Below are 21,124 nucleotides of genomic sequence, written 5' to 3'. Positions count from 1 at the left end.
TTATACACAAAGCCGGAGCGAGCGGGAGGCAAGGAACAAAATCTTCAAACGAAGAGATGTAGTCAAACAAAGCCTGGTCAGGACCAGAAGGAGACTTTCAACAAGCCAAATCAGGAACCAGAACGCAGGGTCATAACAAGCCAGGTCACAAGGGAAAAGAAATACACCAAAATCACACCGAAACAATATAAAGTGTCACACCAACCAAGGGAAGTTGGAAAAAAGGTCCTGTGCCAACATAAGCTGTAAGGACCTAAAGGAGGAACTAGGGGTCAGGCGGGATCACCCAAGGTCATAAATGCAGCAAGTAGACACGCAGTCACATGACCACACGCTCACTCTCTGTAGAGGAGCAGGGTGTGTCAAGACCCCGCTCCCGCGACCTGGAGGATTTGGGTCTTGATGCAGAGAACGGGCGCTTCACCCGGCAATCTCCGGGTCAAACCCGGAGAGTTCCCAGGTATGCCCGTGTCCTTTTCCTCTGTTGTTGCTGACAGAACAGTGTGCCCAGTGCTATATTCTGCATTGCACTCCCAAGTGCATTATTTTAGATCAACATTATTATGCCCAGTTAGCGGCATAACTGCCATTATTTTAGACCATTGTTAGCCAAGCTTTTTTATTTATTTTATTTTAGAACATTTTTTTAGGATTGTGCAGTTCTGGCTAGTACAATGTAGTGATGCCATTTCTCATGACCAAGCTGTCATCATATAAATATACACACAGATTTCCTCTTAGTAACACTTGTAACACATTATTTATATACCGATGACTTCCAATAAAAAGTATTATCTAGAATCAGCTTTTAACAACAAAAAAAGCAACCCATATTAATGATACTACTTATGTGTTGCAAATACAAAGTGATGAAGCATACTTATAAACAATCATTTTTTTAGCCTTTCTTCTCCGTAAAGTCTTTCCATCATGTTGAAAGCAGGATGCGGTTGCGTTTCAAGAGCACATGTCTCTATCAAGTACTACTCTGGCAAATTCTGTATCATCTAAGTATATTAAGGCAGATAATGTCATCAATGGAATGTCGGATAACTGGGCCATGAATAATCGGGATAAAAAGGAAGTACTCAGTTTAGGATGAAAAAGTAGTTTGACACTTTCTGTTGACATAGTGGCTGGAGACCTACAGATTAATAGGATTATGTCTGGGCTTGTAGATAAAGCTTGAAGAACATAAAGCACGGGGATCATCTTTGATCAATCTGATTAAACGTGATGTGCACCTTTCCCAAATTCTTCAGTAATTGCAGCAGTTTTTTTTTTTTTAAGTGAATACTGTAGAACTAGAAATTTTATAGAATAAGTGATCGTTCAAATCGTGAAAAAACCTGCCTATCCATTTGAACAAGATGAAGACCATTAATTTCTAGCTGTGAATGAATCTGAATTTATTAACTGAGTAAGCCATAATTACTCTGAGACACCCATACCCACCAAACATTCTAAGGTCTAAGAAAGAATGGCAGAGGAAATCCAAAATTGGGTGTTAAATCCTAAAGGATACTTGGGATGTATGAATAGATATCAGAAAATCCATGTGTTTCGCACTAACACCACAGACATGGTCTGGTCTACAAGCTCTTATCTTTGTATGTGCAAAGATAAACATAGGCACTAAAATTGCGGTACTGAGTAGACCCAAAAGAACACAAGTCCTGTGACTTCAACCTTCTGCGACATTGAGTCTGTATGTATGCTTACATTTTAATTCCGATACCCCTGCAACGTTTTAGGTGCCAGGCTATTATGAAAGCTAAGTGCTTCAACTTCAGAAGCTTTCCCAAATATGCCAACAGTACTCATGATTAAACATGTGTGAGTAGAGGAGAGCAGCCTTTCTCAAAGTATGGCTGTTATTAAACTGTGCAATCATTGTAACCAGACTTTCTGTCTCTGCAGATCAATAGAAATCTTCTTAGTAATATTTATTTACTGACATATTCTTCCTGTATTTACACCGTTGTTTGTCTTCCTTTTGTTGTTTTTTTCACTGCAGTTGTTATAATAACATCTTAACACTATTAACAAGTATTCACAAATATCTTTCTATGTTTAGAGCCTACGAGGCTGGCTTCACGGCTTTCCATCCATGTCCAAGATCGTATGTAATAAAATTTTACAGAACTAAGATACCTAACATATAAAACATTACTTTTCTGTTCCAAAATAACAAATTATTCGCCGGAAACATAGCACAGTGCAGTATGTGAATTCAACTTAATCATCCAAGTACCAAAGACTGTAGGGCCATACCATTTGTGTTAGTGTAGCACTAGGATTAATCACTTGTTAATACATTTGCACTCCTCACTCACGCTCTCATACTCCAAAACGTATTCAGCAACATGTGCCGTAAATGTGTCGGCTGGCAGAATATTTAGTGGAATAGAGTACTTATCGTATAAAATTATTTTTGTGTTAGAAAATTAGATCTTCTGTTAACATTAGATAACTGTTGGTGTCTTGAGTAACTGAGAAAGTTAATATTATAGCAGGTAACTAAGCCACAGCCATTCCTTAGAATGGATAAACACAACATAGTGTTTGTGTGCCGGCACTGTGCATCAGTATGACTGAATACGAATGCCTGGAATGTGCCTACACTGTCATTTCTAAATTTCAGTACATTAAAAAGGCAAATTAGCTGTAAACTAAACCAGAGTGGCTTGAGGCTATCGAGACATAATCAAATATGCCAAACAGTGTTATTTCAGATTAGTCCTGTTTGTGGAGTCCCCTTACTTACACAACACGTCTTTTGGATGGTATTTATGCCTCGGTCGGCAAAGCTAAGCCCATATTTGGAAAGACTGAAATCTCTGTGTGTGGAGAACCCATCCTCCCATCTCCGTGCAAACTTTCCAGTCTGATGTATGTAGGTGGGAGAGTGGGTACTGTGGAATGTGAACTTCAATCCAACATTGATCAGTGATGCAGCAAACCCTGATTGTTCTGTGGATACCAAACATAACTCTGCTCCAGTAGGGATAACCATACTTACTTTTTATATAACACAGATTTTGTGCTCATCACAGACTTTAGCTAGGATTATGAATATTTTATCTTTCACATATTTTACACTTTTCTATGTTTCTTACTTCCTTTACTTACTGGCACCTGTATGTTCTCCTACCAAATCTAAGGAGCAGTAACATGATCAGCACTTGAGATGAATAATCGACTTCGTCCCAAGAGAGGGGGCATCCCAGCTAGGAGTTGGTACATGAAACATCAGCTCTAGGACCTCCTACTGTACAAGGTTTAAAGACAATGTACACTTAAAATTTGGCATAGCAATACGACTACCTATGTCTAAAGAAATGTCATATAAAATTACTTCTCCAACATCATCTGAATGATTGCAGACCTAGAAAAAGTGCAAACTCCCAATCATTATAAACGAAAAATGAGGAATAATGGGTAAAGGAGATTAAAATGGGGGTGAGTAAACTGGAACTAGCAATCCACATTACCCAAGCTTTATGAAAAGTATGGTCCACTAAAGCTATTCATTTATGGTATTAACATTGTTCAGAATCTTTTGCTATAGTTTGCCAACAAGGGGTGGTCTATTTGAAAAATGCTAAATCTGATTTCCCTGTAAATAACATGAAAGTGTTAATTAGTGGATAGAACCTGGAGAGATCCCATGGAATATTAATCCCAAAATATCTTATATGACAAGGTAAAATGTTCAGGTCAAGGGTGAGTTTGATCATCTTAAGGTCAAGTTAAGATCCCGGCGAATCCCCCTATGCATCTGCCACAGTAACCAACACAAATTTAAAGGGATCCATTAAAAAGTGAATATGATGTCTGGAATGTCCCAGTAGGAGGACATGCTCATATTTTTATCATTCAGGTCTTATTTCCCTAAGCATGTTGTTTCAAAAACCTAAAAAATATTTGCTACTGTCCTGATTAGACTTCCCAACTAGTATGTAGCGATGATCTCTAAATGACAGTCTTTCACACTGGTGTAAAATTATAATCAACAAAGCAGGGTTAGAAGCAGCAGTTAATAAAACCAACAGGCAGGGCTGAACCTTTCAACAGTCCACTTGCAAGTAACAAAAGGAACAATTAGTTAAATCATTGGATATTCTTCAATCTACATAATTACCAAAGAGATGTGAAATTAAATAACAAAATAATGTTCAACACCAGTATCTTTGCATTTACCAGCCATATGTAAGCCTGTCTGGAATGATCTCTAAAATGTCAGGATTATTCCATTTTTCCACATAACCCATATAAATAAATTGCTTCATACTTTATATTTTCCAAACATAAAGGTAGAATATTCATATTAAAAAACTCATAATTGACTATTATGTTATGGAAGTTACCTGAATAACTATTGCAGCCTTACTTGTGAAAAGCAGTAACAAAAACCTGATCTTCCATATGCACAACATTGAGCCAACTGGTTTATTTCTACCCCACTGACATATACCTTGTACTGCTGTTTTAGTGGTTTGCTTTCGAGGATAGACCACACTAAAACAGAAATTGTGAGCAATAGAAAACAAGAGTCCTAGCATGTACAGTCTACATGTTTTTCATGGAACTATAGCTGCTAGTTAAAGTCTAGGATTTATAATCCTCATAATTCTGTGCTTGCTTTCCCTCTAGTGTGCAGCAGTTGAAATAGAGAATGGAAATCACACTGTGAAGTTGTATTAGAAAGATTAAGTTCCAAGAACAGAGCAACACAGCAATACCCACAAATGTGCCTCAGTCTTGCTCAAAAATTAAATTAGAAAAAATAAATGTATTCTTTACCCTGCCTATACACTTATAAAATGCTTTCAAATTCGGGGATTTTACATAAATGACTTGACCTGTCTGTTTAAAGCTTAAAGCCAAAGCACGGGTGGCTGGGCTCTCACGTAGAACCACTGAAACTCATTACTCATGAAAGTGAGGGCCTATCAATACTTCTGAGCAGCTATTACACACTATTTGGCCAAAAGTATGTGGACACCTGACCACCCCATTCTAAAACCACAGACATTTAGTATGTTGCGACCTCCCCCCGTGCTTTTGCAGCTATAACAGCTTCCACTCATCTGTGGGTATTTGTGCCCATTTAGCCAGGGGAACATGTGTGAGGTCAGGCACTGACGTTGGATGAGAAGGCCTAGCTCGCAATCTCAGTTTCAGTTCATCCTAAATGTGTTCAATTGGGGTCAAGTTCGGGGCTCTGTGCGGGACAGTCAAGTTCTTCCACACCAAACTCATCAAACCATGTCTTTATGGAACTTGCTTTGTGCAGTGGGGCACAGTCATGCTGGAAAAAGGGGCCGTCCCCAAACTGTTCCCACAAAGATGGAAGCATACAATTTTCTGAAATGTCTTTGTATGATGTGCAATTAACATTCCCATCATTGGAACTAAGGGGCCCAACCCCTGTAAAACAGCCCCAGACCATTATCCCTCCTCCACCAAACTTTACAATAAGCACTATGCATTCTGGTAGGTAGTGTTTCAGCACTTGACGGCCCCTCTCTTTGAGTGTATATGGTCTACGACTTCGTTCCTGAGCTGTTACTCCGAAATGCTTCTACTTCACAATAATAGCACTTACAGTGGACTGTGGAAATCTAGCAAATAAGACATTTCACAAATTGACTTGTGGCAAAGGTAGCATCCTTTAAAGCCAATGAGCTCTTCAGTACAACGCATTCTACTGCAAACATTTTACACTGTAATCCACTGGTCATCTGACACAGACCAAGCAATGCAGAGGTTAGGCTCACAATGATGGTTCTTGGGGTACTTAGAGAATTATGATACTTCACAATGGAATATAGAAAAGACATGAGTAAATACAAATTGTACAACCCATAAATAAGAGGGCACAGACTATATAAGTTTAATGTAAATGAGAATTGATTCTCCATAGAAAAGAACATATTCCACCCTGTGTCACTCGTCAAGTACTCACACCTTTGTCAAGGATCCCGCTGTCATTTGACATGTAGAGTCAAGGTGTTACTTTTATTAGCTGGATTTGAGTGCTTTAGCTTTAATTTAGTAACCTGTCTGATGAAGGAATCAATGTTGTCTTGGAAGCTTGTACTCTAATTCTACTTAGCAAATAAAGGTGTCCTTGACTCTTCGAGTTTTCTGTGACACAGGAACTACTGGCTGATATTTTTAAATGCCTGCATAATCTGTAGTCTGTGCACCTTGAGGGATTTATAGTTGACCTTGACATCACCAATACAAATAAAATGCCTTATCATGAATAAGCTTGACACATGGTTTAGTTGATATAATAAGTACTGTACAGTAATGATCAGGTAAATAAGTAAAATGTTCAAAAATGTAACATTACATATTTATTTACGTGATAAAATGCATAATCCTGTGAGCAGGGTAAAATGCACCCTTTTACTACTTATAAAACGTAACACAAAATTTCCATTATGTACAGCAATAGATGTATGGAGTCTCAGCAGCAGAGGTCTTCCCATGGCCCTTTTGCAACGAGCTGTGCCACCAAAAAGCATACTACAAAGAGCATTACTTAAATTACATTTTAACGTCGTAATTGTATATTTATGGGAACTCCTGCTCTGAATAGATTATCTTATTACTTATAAAGTTATGGTAGACAAAGATGTTTTGGCAGGTACAAAATTTGCCGATTATACAGTTCTCACCTTTGGCATCCCAGGAGGGTCAAGCCAGGTTTGGTAGATGGCTTCAACAGACAGACCGTGTCTGCAGGGGAGGAAAAGAGAAGGAAACATGACATGTATCACATTGAGAAGCAAGGTGTATGCATTCAATAACATACAATACCAGTGTGTCAAGGCTTTCTTTCAGAAACAACGCTAAGACACTCTAGACTAAACACTGGCTTATGACCTACTTGAATTAGGTCCTTGTTCTGTTTTGCCCAGATAGTATAGACAGGCTGTGTTTTTCAGGTTATATTTTTTGCTTTTAAAGAATGCAGGGATACAACAAACGGGATTAAGAATAAAACCTCTGGACAGCAAATGTCACAACGGTTTAGCGACTGCTAAGTGACGCCGAAGGCTGTACTTAGCATAAGATTAACAATACATGCCTGGCATTCTGTCTGGAACGTACAGGGGAGAGGGACATTAAGGGCATATGATTTGTTACATGTTTTAGGTGTGGTGTGTTATTGGATTTGAAAGGTTAAAGCAAACGTGTTTTGACAGACATGCATTCGCCCAACTGTGACTTTACATGTTGGTTAACAATGCAAATCCATCTTCGCCTGCTAATCAATAAAGCAGCCAAAACTACGTGATAAAAAAGTCTGATGCAAATATTGTGTTGGAAGTTGCCACAAGGGGGAAAACAGATGATTTCCAAGCAATAGTGTAATGTAAAATCAGTTAAATGGATTCAATAGAGAGCTACGAAGCAAAACACGAACTACACAGCAGTGTTACCCGGCACAGTTCCTAGGGGATCCATTCCTTAGGGCCCTAATGGCCCTGGCATTACAAGCCAGATAGTTTTTGCAGTTTTAGCTGTTGGATTTGGGGACTTACAATGCATTACGGCTGATTGTGAGAATGACATCTTGCAGGTATGATTAATGCTTTGAGGCCTTCAACTAATTTGAGTCCACACTCTTGGTAGGCTACAAATGCTACGGTAACGTTAGAAATCTCAGCAGACCATCACGTAGCACTTGGGTCTTTGACACTTTGCACGGTGTGAAGGATCCCAGTCTAGATACCCAGCTGCACGAGCCAGTAGCGAAAAGGTTATTGCTGCCAGTATGATCACAGATACCCACTCGCTCTGCAAGTGCTGTAAACATGCGCTTCCACGATGAACAAACCAGTTCTACTTTGCAAACACCTATGTTTGTAACAAATCAGTTTGCTTTAGCATAAAAAAATGCTCCTTTAACTACATCGCCGGGCTCCCGTGGAATAATGTTTTACTTATTTAATGGAGGCTTTCTATAGTAGGAGGAAAAAATGATATATTGAATATTGCTGACAAGCTGTAATGTTGTTAAGTAACAAAAAGCAAATTAAATAGTTTTTCGAGGCCTTGTTCTGTGTGTGGAACAAAGCACATCTGGCTCTTTTCACCTTTTATTAGTATCGCTGTCAATTAACATGTGAAAACAGACAGCTTTATTTCTTCCACCGAAGAAGGCCAACAGCCTAAAATAAAACAGATTTCTTGGAAGCGATAAATGTCCTCACCACATCTTTCCCAGTGTTATCTTCCATTATCATTTTCCCCGCTGACTTATCTTCCCTAATGCAGTAGACGTTTCTATAGACTACTTTCATGATCTGCTAGCTTGCCAAACGTTGGGGAATAATATGGTGCACAGATCACTTTTTTAATACTGACACGTTAAAGCTAAAACTGAAGGTGCAAGGTTAAAAAAAAACACATCAATATTGAAAATGTACCAGGGGAGGTTGTAAGAGGAGGCAACGTTAAAGTCAAAGTAAAGGGATTCTTTACAGAGGAAAGGTTCATGGTGGCATGGTGTGACCTGGACCTTTGCATGTTAAGATCAGGAGGCAGAATTCTGAAGCCTACCTGGGATTCTAGATTCTTGCTCCTGAAGCTGACCTGTATAAGCTTTTGGTTAAGTGACTATGGGATCATTAATGGAGCCACCTCTTTCTGAAAGAGTCTGCAAACTCTCATGTCACAGACACTAACCTTTCATCTATTATTTTACTAACCATGTCCTTATCTGATAAATAAGTCGGGAATAGTACAAAATGTTTAACTGAATGAATCTCTTGCCGTGATACTTACCAGAGCCATATAGCCAGCTGTTACTTAAATTAATTTGGAAAATGTAATAAAGAATTTTTTTTTGAAGAAGAAAAACACCGTCCTGTAAATGTATATCAGTATTGCACTGACAGTCTGGTAAACATACAGTTTCACAATTTCCTGATGAAGTTCATCCTGGCCCTAAGCAAAGACATTTCAAAATACGTCACTCAAACCACACAAATTCTAATGGGTAGAGTGGTTGCTAAGTAAGCACTGGAACTACTTAAAACATTTAACGTATGACTTATTACAGTTGTATTATGCACAGTTAAAAAGGACTGGTATAAAAAAAGGGTAGTTTGTACTCAATTAACAACTGTGGAGATGAAGTTCTAAAAAACAGTACGGCATTTGCTCGATTATAAGACAAGGTTTTTTCAGAGTAAATAGAGGTCTGACTATGAGACTAAGATCCAGATCCCCCGCAGCGCTGCAGGGGACCTGGATCCTCCTGTCTGGTAACCTCAGCTGCTCAGTTGTCAGAAATAACTAGACAATCATAGTGCAGTCGGGACGTGAGCACAAACAAAGACAGGATTCTAGAAGCGTTGCTCTTCAAAATAAGAAGACCGGGTGATATCCACCATACTCCACTGTGGAACCTGTCACTTCATAGCACTGTGCACACCTAACTAAGCTGGCCTTTGTACTGTGACAGCATAGCAGGGGAGACAGAGATGCCACACAATGACACTTCTGTACTTTGCTCCCCAGAGTATTGTGTTAACTATGTGTAATGTTTTTGTCTGGGAAAATTCAATAATAAAAGTTCAGGATGATATAATAGCTTTCACTGCTAGCTCTGTCTCAAACTTGTTTCAATCTTATGTGCAAATGTTTTGGGGCTTCAGCCTAGAGCGTAGGTGCATTGAAAGATTTGCACATTTGTCGCACCGAGGCAATAGTACATTTTATAAATTGGACTACAAAGTACCCGTTTGTTACTTGTCTGGATATCTTAAGCTTAATTTGAACAACCTATAATTTTGCATGTTGTGAAGTTATGAAAACATTATATCGCCAACTAAACATATGGCAAGCAACCCTGGCAAGCACCATGGGCTTACAAATATCCTAAAAGGAGGTGATTAAACACCCAAGTGCTTTGGATTTGTGTACCTTATGAATTTGGCTTCATGTTTAAATTGTACCTACGGCCGCCATCAGTGGGGTACAACCGGTACTGTACCTGGCCAGGTCACCCTGCTCTCTCACCTGTTGTGTATGTACTGAGTCCCAAGATTTCTGATGGAAGCCATGACTGTACCAGCTTTGAGTCCGTACATAGCACATATATGCAGGAACCATACATTGCAAATTCATGTTACTTTTAGCATTGCATCTGTATACTAAATACAATTTAATAAAATTGAAAATATTTTTAAATGTAAATAAAGCATACAATACCAAACAGTAACAGTAGTAGCCAGTAACCATGCACATATCTCCATACTTGGATTAGCTGCTAATCAGTATGTTACTCCAATTCCCACGATGTTTTATCTAACAGCTGGATGATGACTCCCTGCAGAAGAAGGACCTTGTACCTCAAATCTGAATGCATGAGTTGTTACATGTGGGTGTTACACGGCTACCAAAACAACACAGATTACATGCACTAGCATGCCCCAATGGAAGCAGCCACTTCAATATTCACCAAAAGTGAAGTTGCTGTGGATTTGATAGGAGTGCTTGTGAAATTAATTAATCATGGGGGGGTCTGCAGCTTAGGGTTCATAGGAACGTATGTAAGATCTAATATTTTGATAGGACACAATTTTAATGTTTGAGTGTGGAATTTTAGGATAGGCTCTTCTTCACAGTGATTCAAAGAAGTAAACTGCTAATGTTTGTTAGACCTCAGAGCATAAGATGTGTATTGTAGGCCTTGCGTAGCAATCTAACATTGTCTGCCATCCTTGCATCCAGTGGTTAAAAGGACATCCTTGGGTTCAAATTGTAAATTCTACGTGGGACATTTAGTGATTAGACCCAATATACCAAGTGTTCCATTCGGATCTGATCCCAGTCTAATGGGAAGAAGGGCAATTTGTATCTCAGAAGCTTTTGAAATTACTTAATTAGATAATATTGTATTATGTAGACTTCAAGTTAGGAAAATCACCTCCAAGTTACATGTGGAAACTTTAGCTGCAATTTCTTGAAACTAGTCATACGCAGATATGAAAAGCTTCCCCAGATGTCAAAATGAATAGGTTAGCTTTGATCAAGACTGATAACAGATGAACGTTTTATCACCCAAAGAACCATCCTAAGACTTACAGTGAAAAAATACATAAAATCATATGAAAAAATGCGGGGAAAAAGTCACTGGTTACACCTGTAAAGGAAGCCAATATTAATTCAAGAATGCAAAGAAGGTCATTGGATCTCCCTCATACAATATAGGGATTAACAGGTGGCTACAGGATGAGGAGATGTAGACTTAGATAATGAATTTGCTCTGGAGACTAAAAAGAATTATGATGGCTCAGTGGCCACCGCATCTAACCAAGACCATATGGCCTGTCTTCTGAACAAGGTTTACTAGCTGAATCTCAGTCACATCCTGCACTTCATCAGCTAGGTCCACAATATGGTTAAGAGCAACATGATTTTTCTTATGGATCTAACTAGAAACACATCTGCTGTGAGTATGGGAAATTATAACCTGCACAAAAGACAGCTAAAATGTATCAATTATAGTTATTCTGACCCAGTCATGCAACGTACAGAATGGTTCAGGGAATATCTGCGCAATGTGCAAATGCCTATAAGGGGCTGTGCAAAATCTTCTGGAGCGAAAGCTCACGTAGTTATCATGCATTACAGTTATCTCATGCATAGTATTCTCAATCATGGTTAGATGTATCACTCGAAATGTAGAATAGATGCTTTTGTTTATATTAAAGTCAATCTATGCCACAAAAGGAAAACCAACTGTTTAGCGAAAACCCATTGCATTGCCAAAAGCCAGTTTTCCACCAAAAGTGCACATAGGTCTGCCTGCAAAAATTCATTTTGCAGGGTTATCCCAATTACCCTGTGAAATTAAAATCGTCCCCATTATTAAATGTAGCAGTTTCCCCAATGGAAATAAATTGAACAGAAAACTGTACAACACAATAAACCCCAGTCATCTAACTATGTGGCTCTAATTATGTTTGGTCTCTCTGCATCTTGTGTCTGATCATTTTACTCTGTTTATTAATTACTCCCCTGTAGGGACTCTTAATACGATAGCTAACACTATCATCTATTAAACAAACTAAAAGTATTATTCTTCGCTTTAACTATTTAAGGCCAGGACTTTGTCAGCTGATCTTTGAGATACATTATTATATATTTTTCCCAATCCTTTAGTTCAAAAACATATTCACTGCGGTATGTATAATATTACACAAAAACAAGGTCTACCTTCTATTATATGCTTTTAAAATGTCAGTGGCAGAAGCAATTTCATGAAAGCATGGACTGGCTTTTTCAGGAAATGATCATTCATTCGCTGTCTGAACACTATGGAAATAGAGTTTCCACAAAGAGCTAGCAGTCATGCAAAAACCTCAAACTCCTAATGCTGGCACAGGAATATAGAGAACTTGGCAATGCCGTGTGGAAAATGGGCTTTGCCAAACCGTCTGATCATAGGTCATAGTAAGTGGTTACAGAGCATGGTCTACAGTGTAAATACATTTGTTTGAACTTGGAGGGGGAGCTCGAAAACCTACAGTGCTTTCCAGTACAGCATCTTTTACCGCTTATGGTTAAATCAAATTAGTAAAATATGTCCATCTGTTTATTTAGTTAGGAAGGTTGACATCACTAGAATCAGTAAAAGAGTTTTGAAACGGGGAAACAGTGATGGAGCCAGGGGTCAGATCTGACACTTCCCGTAATTGTGGAAGCCATGTTGCTAAATTCAACACAGATTTAGTGACTTGGCAACTGGTTATTGAAAGTGGATCTGATCCCAATGGAAAAGGAGACCTTCATTATGCAACCTCTTCTTCAATCCTTGGGCTATATCGATGTATAGGCAATTTTGTTGCAAAACAGTCATTGGGAACATTCCACTGGTTTGAAAGGTGATTTTTCAATTAAATTTAAAGCCATTTGTAGTTATTGGAGTTAGTTTGGCAGCAGTGTTTCCTGCAACTAATTATGAGTGCGGTATGCTTCTTCCGATGCAGTTGAAAAACATGGGTTGAGCACAGCGTAAAAGACAGCTTCCTGGAATTGCCTAGGTAGTTGCAACATTTCTGCATTCCAATTTTAATGTTACTTTTGTAGAAGAAATAGGAGCAAGACAAACACGGTCTCCAGAATGGTCCAGAATGTACAGGACCTGACACACCCTAACATAATTATATGTACATATATGTGATCTCCTGAAAAGTTTCAGTTTGAATAATCTTAGGAGTCTAAAGTCTCACTTGACCACTCATGTGCTGAACATTCTCCCTACACTAACAAGAACATACAGTACATAAAAATGTGCTAAAATATACCAAACTCAGAATCTGGGTCTCAAAAGTCTCAGGATGGGCTTCACCATTCAGGATATTTGGATGATGCTTTTCAGACCTACACTGATACATCATGTGCAGTGGCCTTCACACTTCACGCGGGAAAATCATAACATGAAAGATATGACATCTAACATGTTACTTCCCAGGATATGTTTTCACATTATTAAATTGAGTTTTATGAGGAAGCAATCGAAGACAGAAAATACGTTCAACCCACTATAAAATATATTGGTATATTAATTTTGCAGATATAATCATTAGGTGGTGTTATTATAAACCCCCCATAACCTACACTATGCCTACCAATGTACAATTCAGATACTGCCAATGGAATGACACACTTATGTAGGGCTCAATCTGCCCTTCATGGAGCTTATGGGTTTTTCGGCCAGCCAGAAACATAGAAGGCCGTCGAATGGACAATGCCACCATACAGGAATCTGTCTGAAACATGCCCAAACAGTAGGACACACTTGAACGAGCCAGTTTTCAGTACAAAAAAAGTACTGCCAAAGCAAAAAAAAAAAAAGTAAACTCTGTAAAACTATTTTTTTATCTTTTTCTCCCCAAACAGCTGCAAGTGTCACTGTCAATGAAATATTTGGCAGATTGTTGAAACCTAGTCTTTTTCATGTTAAAAAGAATAGCTTTTATGGGCCTATTTTCTGAACTGTGTATATTTTACTAGAATATCTGATCTCATGTCTAAAATATATACATTTGAAAAGGTTTATGTTTCAGTGTTGATATAAAAAAGGCACCCCTGGCCCCAGATATAAATATATACGGGCCAGCGTGTTTAGGCAACACATCTGCGTACTGAATGAATACATACGTTTATTTGAAACAATTCCAGTGCATAAATCAATGATAAGTAGTTATAGGCCGTGGTCAAGAAAGTGTTACTATATCTTGCAGTGTCTGGCAAATGAATCAGGGGTTCTTTATATGCTTAACACTGAAAGGTCAAATATACGCTAAGTAAAAGATAAGTAATGAGCCTGTTTTTGTTTATTTTCTTTTTTATATTCTCGTTTTATTTTTGGTTTGTACAAAATATCTAAATTCAAAAAAAAAATGATTAGTAGAACAAATCCAAGATACAAAATGTGTCTTATGGAGTAATACCATTAGAACACATTTAAATACAAATATTAGACCCATGATAACTACATAAAAATGGACACTAGGTAGAATAGAATGACTAGGATTATCCTTTAGGGCAGCCTAGGTTGACATATGCTTCCTCAACATTGAAAAAACATAAAACTTCCAAGCTTGGGCTTAGTAATATTCCAATATATTATTGCTTTTTTCTAAATCACCTTTCCAGGTCTCAGAAAATCCCAATGTGTACTTCACAAGATGACAAGAAAAGACCAAAATGCCACGCTTTCTAAAAAAAAATAAAATAATAATAATAAAAAAACCCCACAACATTCCTTGGTTTTGTATTAGATTCAGGGTAACTATCAGTAAATCACCCAATAAAGTAAATAATTTATAAGGCGTAACTTTTAATTACACCATAAACATACCAAAAACAATAATAAATCCGGACTAATGTTTAGAATGATGGTGAGTTCAGAAAATTAGTGTTAAAACAGACAGATGCTTGTGAATTATTCCAAACGTATGGTATATGTATTCAGTATACACAAGTGTATTTCACCTCATCTGTCTGCCTAAAAACGGTTAGTTATGTAGACAGGGCTGCCAGCATTGTGGAGATCAGCTCCCTCCACAAAAATCCCAACTATCCGGCTGCAATGGTGTAGGAGATAGTACAACAATATTTCACACATATCCCATCACAACACATACTAACACCTCGGCTTTGTACTGAGAATCGGCCTCCAAGAGGCTCCACACATTTTCACAAATCAACAGTAATTCTCCAGCACCAACTTAATGCCTATGTATAAATGTATATATATATACACAAGAAAATAGAGTCGTCTTAAGACTGCAGGACATAATGTCCCATAATGGGATTTTAGGTGCAAAGGTGTTTTTTTTTTGGGGGGGGGGCTCATCACCATAGAAACCAAAGAAATGCTACTCCTGATTTTGTGATACTATTGGTTGCTAAGGTTATAAGACCATTTTTTATATTAGTATGTCTTGGTTATAGAGTGTGTTGTCTTCACAATTAGAGGCATTCTTTAAAAGTAATATGGATATATAGGTATTCAAACAACTACTTACTTATTTTGCTCAGGAATACTTTCAAGCAGCATTTGGAGAAAATCCTGTAAAATAAAAATAGTGTCAATTTCTCTAAGTGTATCTCAGTTCTGATTCTCTTGGAGTGCTTTCTTTCAGAACTAGGCATGTTTTTATTGCGACCACTTGTTTGCTTTTTGTCTATTTTACATCCCCCCACAGTAAGAAGCATAATCGGGTTTGTTAATTATTATTATTACACTAGGGCTAACTTCATGGGATTAATAACTGGCTTACAATACTCTCAAGGAATTAAATTGGGGGTCCACCATAACCTAAAATGTAAAATAGGCAATATATACCATATATAATTGTTATGATATTAGGGACTGGTATTAGTTTCCTGCTGTAAGAAACTCAAACCCTATTTGTCCTTGTCCTCTCATATTCAGGACGGTCTTGTGTGATTAACATCTACCACTTGAGCTGGAACTTATCCAATATGCTCTCAGTGAGTTGTGGTGCTAGAAGGACCAAGTGTGTACTTAAGGTTACCAGGGAATTTAACAAGACTATCCGACATTATGGCACTCATCCAGAAACAAAGTCACAGCAAGTATATTTCTTCTTTAATGGACAATTCTGCCCATAACAAAGATGGTGTGTGTGTTCTCACACCAGGGCACTTACAAACAGGATATTATATGCAGGTGCTGTCCTCTTTGTGGTTTTATGTCTCTCCTATACCCAGCAAAGTGTTGGCTGAGTTAAAGTAATTCTAGATGTTTGCTAATGGCCCTGTTCCTCTGTGATCTTGACCTTGTTATCTTTCCGTTTGGCCTGTGAAGTAAATTCAGATTATCGCCAGTAAATGTGACCTGAAACTTGTGTTTCACATCCTGGCAAGGTTTCTAGAGACCCCAACAGTTGAATTGCGAATGGCAAATCTGATTGTATTTTACAGCACAATCAGTGGAACTGCATTTCCTGTGCGTTCCATGAGAATTGTCCCCGGACTATACGTTTTTAGAAGTATAACCTTTGTGCTAAAGCACTGCAGAAATATTGATGCTAAATCAAAAAGGTATATAAACATAAACACAATGTAATAATTCAAGTGGACCAAGTTTTTCCTGATAATAGGACGTATTTCAGGGCGGGAGTGGGGAGTGGGCAAGGAATGGGCAAACTCCTCACTTCTGTGAGTCATAAGTACAATATTAACATACGAAAACTATAAACACAGATCAACATTGATTATTTCATTATAGCAATTATTATTTTATTTACACTATAGTAAAACATATCTGGGGCTGCAGAAGGGGCTTTGTAAGGGGGGGGCTATCATGTAGACAGGACTATCCCCAAAAAGTAGGAGGGAAAGTGGGTGGGCAGTAGGAATGGCTAAACACCACTCCGTCTGCCCAGAGAAAGAGCAAGATTACGTGGACACCTGAGGAGCAGCGCTTCACCCGGAGAGTCCCCACATAAGAGCATAAAAGCTGGAATGGGGTTTGCGTCTCTGTCCTTTGGCCAGCATTTTCTTTACTATCCACTCAAGGAACAGTCATAGCCTTTTAAGTAATAATTCTTTTATTTTCCATGATACCCCCAGTGAAGAATAAACTGGAATCATGAGCCCAAGTGGGACATTATAAAATGCTTATTGGACTCTACCTGTATTGTTTTAGCAGACTGTATATGAGCATGTAGAATTTGGCATAGATTACGATTATATGGTTCTTCAGACAGTATTATATCTCTTGGAGTATCTGGCTGACCGATGCGCACAATGGGGTCTGGTACAAATCAAGCGCACCACTACCACTGCAGCAGGTTAAAATATATGCAGCCCAAACCCACGACCTTCTGATATATTAAATATAGGCTACACCCTAGTGCAGATACCACAGCAATGAAGGTTCTCTTATTCTGAACAGCCTATGTCCTGCAAGTCCATATTTATCTATCCATCTGAAGAGATCTTAACATTTTTGCACTGTTGAGGATAACCAAGGTCTGTAGTTGGGAAAGATTTTTCCTAAGGTTGGACCTGTTTTGTTCTAGGTCAACTCCAGCGCTGGCTAAACGTTTAATTTTCTGCATCATTACTTAACTCCAGCATGAGTTCTGAAAAAAAATGAAAACTTTGAACGCCAAAAGTAGTGCCCTTATATAAGGAGCACTTACACATTAGGATAATCAGAAAACAAAAATTACATTATTCCAGATTTTATTTGATTACTGATTGTTTTTAACTTATTTAAAGAGCTGGACATGTGAAAACACAGGTTGCACTTCTGTTACAATTTGCCTGAACACAAAAGTGAAGTTTTTCTACATTTGTTTTCTTTAAGGAACGCACTTTTTTTTTTTATACGAAAATGGAAAGGATAAAATTTATGAATGCCACTCTCAGATTCAAGTGGAAACTTAAAACCAGGGTTAAATGCTTCCCTTGGGTACCATTATTTTCCCCAAGCGCAATGAAAACGCAAATGGAGTTTGCTATTGAAATAAACCACTGACACGTATTTGTATTTCACATGTAATCAGTTTAATTCTACTTATTATAAAAATAAAAAAGAAGCAACAAAGAAACCATTGAAAGGGCTGAGAATGGAGCCATGTGTGTGTTTGTAGACTCCTGCTTATGGCCCCAGCGTAGACTTTATCCAAAGTCAGCGCGTGCTAAAATTAGAAACATGCCGTACAATTTCATTGGAAAAAAATGCATCTGATTAATGTATTACATCTGAAGTCATTTCCCTTGCACCTGCAGTTCACATCTAGAGAAAAACCAAGCTACCACCGAAAACAGAATGGTTATTCAGGGATAGGACATAAAAAAATCCACACCACAATAGGTTTATGACTTTCCACAAAAATGACATATTAGGCAACAGACCACATGATGAGTCCACATTCTGTCCAAGATTTGACATATGTTAGCTTTAAAGTCTGAAAAGTCTTCAAGTGATGAGTAGGATTAAAAGAAAACAAAATCCCCATGGGTTGTGTTGGGTGGACTAGTGATGTTTTCTCTTCTTGACCCAAAAGTATTTTATCCTGGAAGAAATCTCTGTATACAAACCTGTCTCTCGCTAAAGTTAAATAAAGCTTTTGGGATCTCAGAGCTCTCTTCTGCAGATGGAACCTATCTCCCTTTCTATCTCGAGAAACTGGGATGACATTTTATGTAAATACAGTAGTAATTGTGCTGTACTGTAGTACAAACTTATTGTATAAAATGTGGCACTACTTTTAGTCACCCTTTCAGTCTGCTTTCATCTACATACAAGATTTTGAAAACTGGTATTTGTAGATGCTTTCACCATATCTGGGAATAGAGTAGGTCTACTTATTTGGAATCATAAAGCCATCCTCTCAAAACAAAGCTTTTATTCCGGCTTCACAATGAAAAGTTAATGCCAAAGAAAAAAAGAAGGATTTAAACTGATGATCTGTATACTAGCGTGCTTCTAGTGTTCAATTTGAGGAGAGGATTTACTACCTCTTTTTTAACTGTTGGAAACTCATCAGTGCTGCTAGGCAGTCACGTGTAAGAAACCTTTTTTACTAAGCCAAAGCAAAAAAAAAAAATGTTTAGCTTTTTGTGCCAAACACTATAAACAGAAACCTTCACATTTGGCATTACGATTTACCCCTTGGCCATGTAACAAGTCTAGCTTTAGTAAAAATAGAACTATATAATTAATTTCTCGTGTCACACCCAAGCAATTTAAATCAAGCATGCATTACATGGTGACATACAATAGCAAGCTACATAGTCCTCATCTTAATATACATAATCTTTCTTCCAGTTCAACATGCATGTACTAATTCTCTCTGCATTTGTTCATAGAGCCACATCTCTACCTTAAAACCATCTTGGCTTAGTTTGTAAAATAACGAAAGGCCTTATGAGATACAGTGGCAAGAAAAAAGTGAACCCATTGGAATTACCATCATTTATGTATAAATGTGTCATGAAATATGGTATGATGTTTGTCAATAACACAAATTATTGTATTGTTCATGTACATGTTGAATACATCAATAAAAGAACATATATGTGAACCACTAGGCTAATGCCTTCAACAAAAGCTAATTGGAGTCTAGAGTTAGCAAACCTGGATTCCAAACAAATGAAATCAATGAATCAAATGGAAGTACCCTAGAATAATAGCTAAAAGCATTTTTGTAACTGGTTTCATGAGTCTTTGTTCATGAGTCTACCATAGAGATGTAAACATTTCTGGAAATAGTAGTTTTACACATGAATTGGACTAGGACAGCGATCACAATCAGCCAATCAGATTTGCACCTTCGCACAAATTGCGAATTAAAAAGTTAAGTAACAGGCAGTTATTTGTGCCAGTCAGACACACTGCATCTTTCATAAAGGTCTTCATGTAATATAGCTTGAATGCCATGTCATAAACATATTATTTATCATTGTAAAAGAAGATATCTCACACTCTGTTTTGTTTAACATTTTCCAGTTATGGTTGATGGGGCGTTTAGGGTTAATTTAGGGGCAGTTATGGTTAATGGGGCCTTTAGGGTTAATTTAGGGGCAGTTATGGTTGATGGGATCTTTAGGGTTAATTTAGTGGCAGTTATGGTTGATGGGGTCTTTAGGGTTAATTTAGGGGCAGTTATGGTTGATGGAGTCTTTAGGGTTAATTTAGGGGCAGTTAATGGATGGGAGTGATGAGGATGAGTATGAATTTTATGATAATACATTTTTTTTTCAAATTTCGGGCCCCAAAATTAAGGTGCTTCTTATACATGGGAAAATACGGTATATATATATTAAAGGCAAGTATGTGTCTTATAAAGTGGTATAGAGCTTACTGTAGTCGCATGACCAAACCTTGCTCTAAACAGTTAAAATTGAAAGACCTATGCCCCATGTTTTGTAGGATTCTGCATGTACTGCATGTGGAAAAATCCTACAAAAGAGTATTTAAAAACCTTTTAAAAATGTTTAATCTAGAGAGACTCCAATTATCTCGGACAGCGTACCTTATAAAACAAATACCATAAATTAAACAAATAGTTTAACTATAAACTTAGAACACACTCCAACAACACATGTAACATATAATATATCCTTATCATGACTTGTCAATTTCCAGAATTATTTTAGCATAAGACTGGGCCTATTAATGGTTAATTCACTCACAACAACTGCTGAACAAATGCATTTGAACTGTACATAGAAAAACACAAACAAAGCCTTTGCTCTATCATATAAATAGATACAGACAAGAGGCACTAAAAGACATTTGCTACTAAATAAAAAGTAATTTGCCTCCTGTTTTTAAGTACATGTGCAAGAAGCAGCTGACTAGGAAAAATTAAAGGTCCCAGGTGCAGGGAGATGAAATCCTTAAGCAATTGGAAGGGTTTTATTGGGAGATGAAAAGAAAAGGATAAGGGAGTAAATTTAATGTTCTCCAATAAAACAGCAGTTAGGATGCATAACAAACTGTCAGCCCTTCACACATGAATACCAATGGAAGTCAACACTTTGTGGGTGTTGTAGGCACAAATGTGGCATTGGAGCATAATTCGCTTTCCGGTTACAT

At 37.7% G+C, this 21,124-nt stretch overlaps 1 protein-coding gene across 1 annotated transcript in view; it reads right to left on the bottom strand.

Moving 5' to 3' along the window:
• The window catches only part of AOPEP (aminopeptidase O (putative)), a 150,518-nt gene that overhangs the window by 50,802 nt on the left and 78,592 nt on the right, over positions 1-21,124 (bottom strand). The window contains exons 11-12 of the mRNA XM_053467370.1: positions 15,570-15,613; positions 6,693-6,753 (exon numbers count right to left, since the gene is read on the bottom strand). Coding sequence (XP_053323345.1) covers positions 6,693-6,753; positions 15,570-15,613 — 105 coding nt within the window. The remainder of the gene's footprint in view (positions 1-6,692; positions 6,754-15,569; positions 15,614-21,124) is intronic.

The sequence above is a fragment of the Spea bombifrons genome, chromosome 1, assembly GCF_027358695.1.
Source record: "Spea bombifrons isolate aSpeBom1 chromosome 1, aSpeBom1.2.pri, whole genome shotgun sequence".
Taxonomy (NCBI): Eukaryota; Metazoa; Chordata; class Amphibia; order Anura; family Pelobatidae; genus Spea; species Spea bombifrons.
This window is presented reverse-complemented; position numbering and strand designations above follow the sequence as displayed.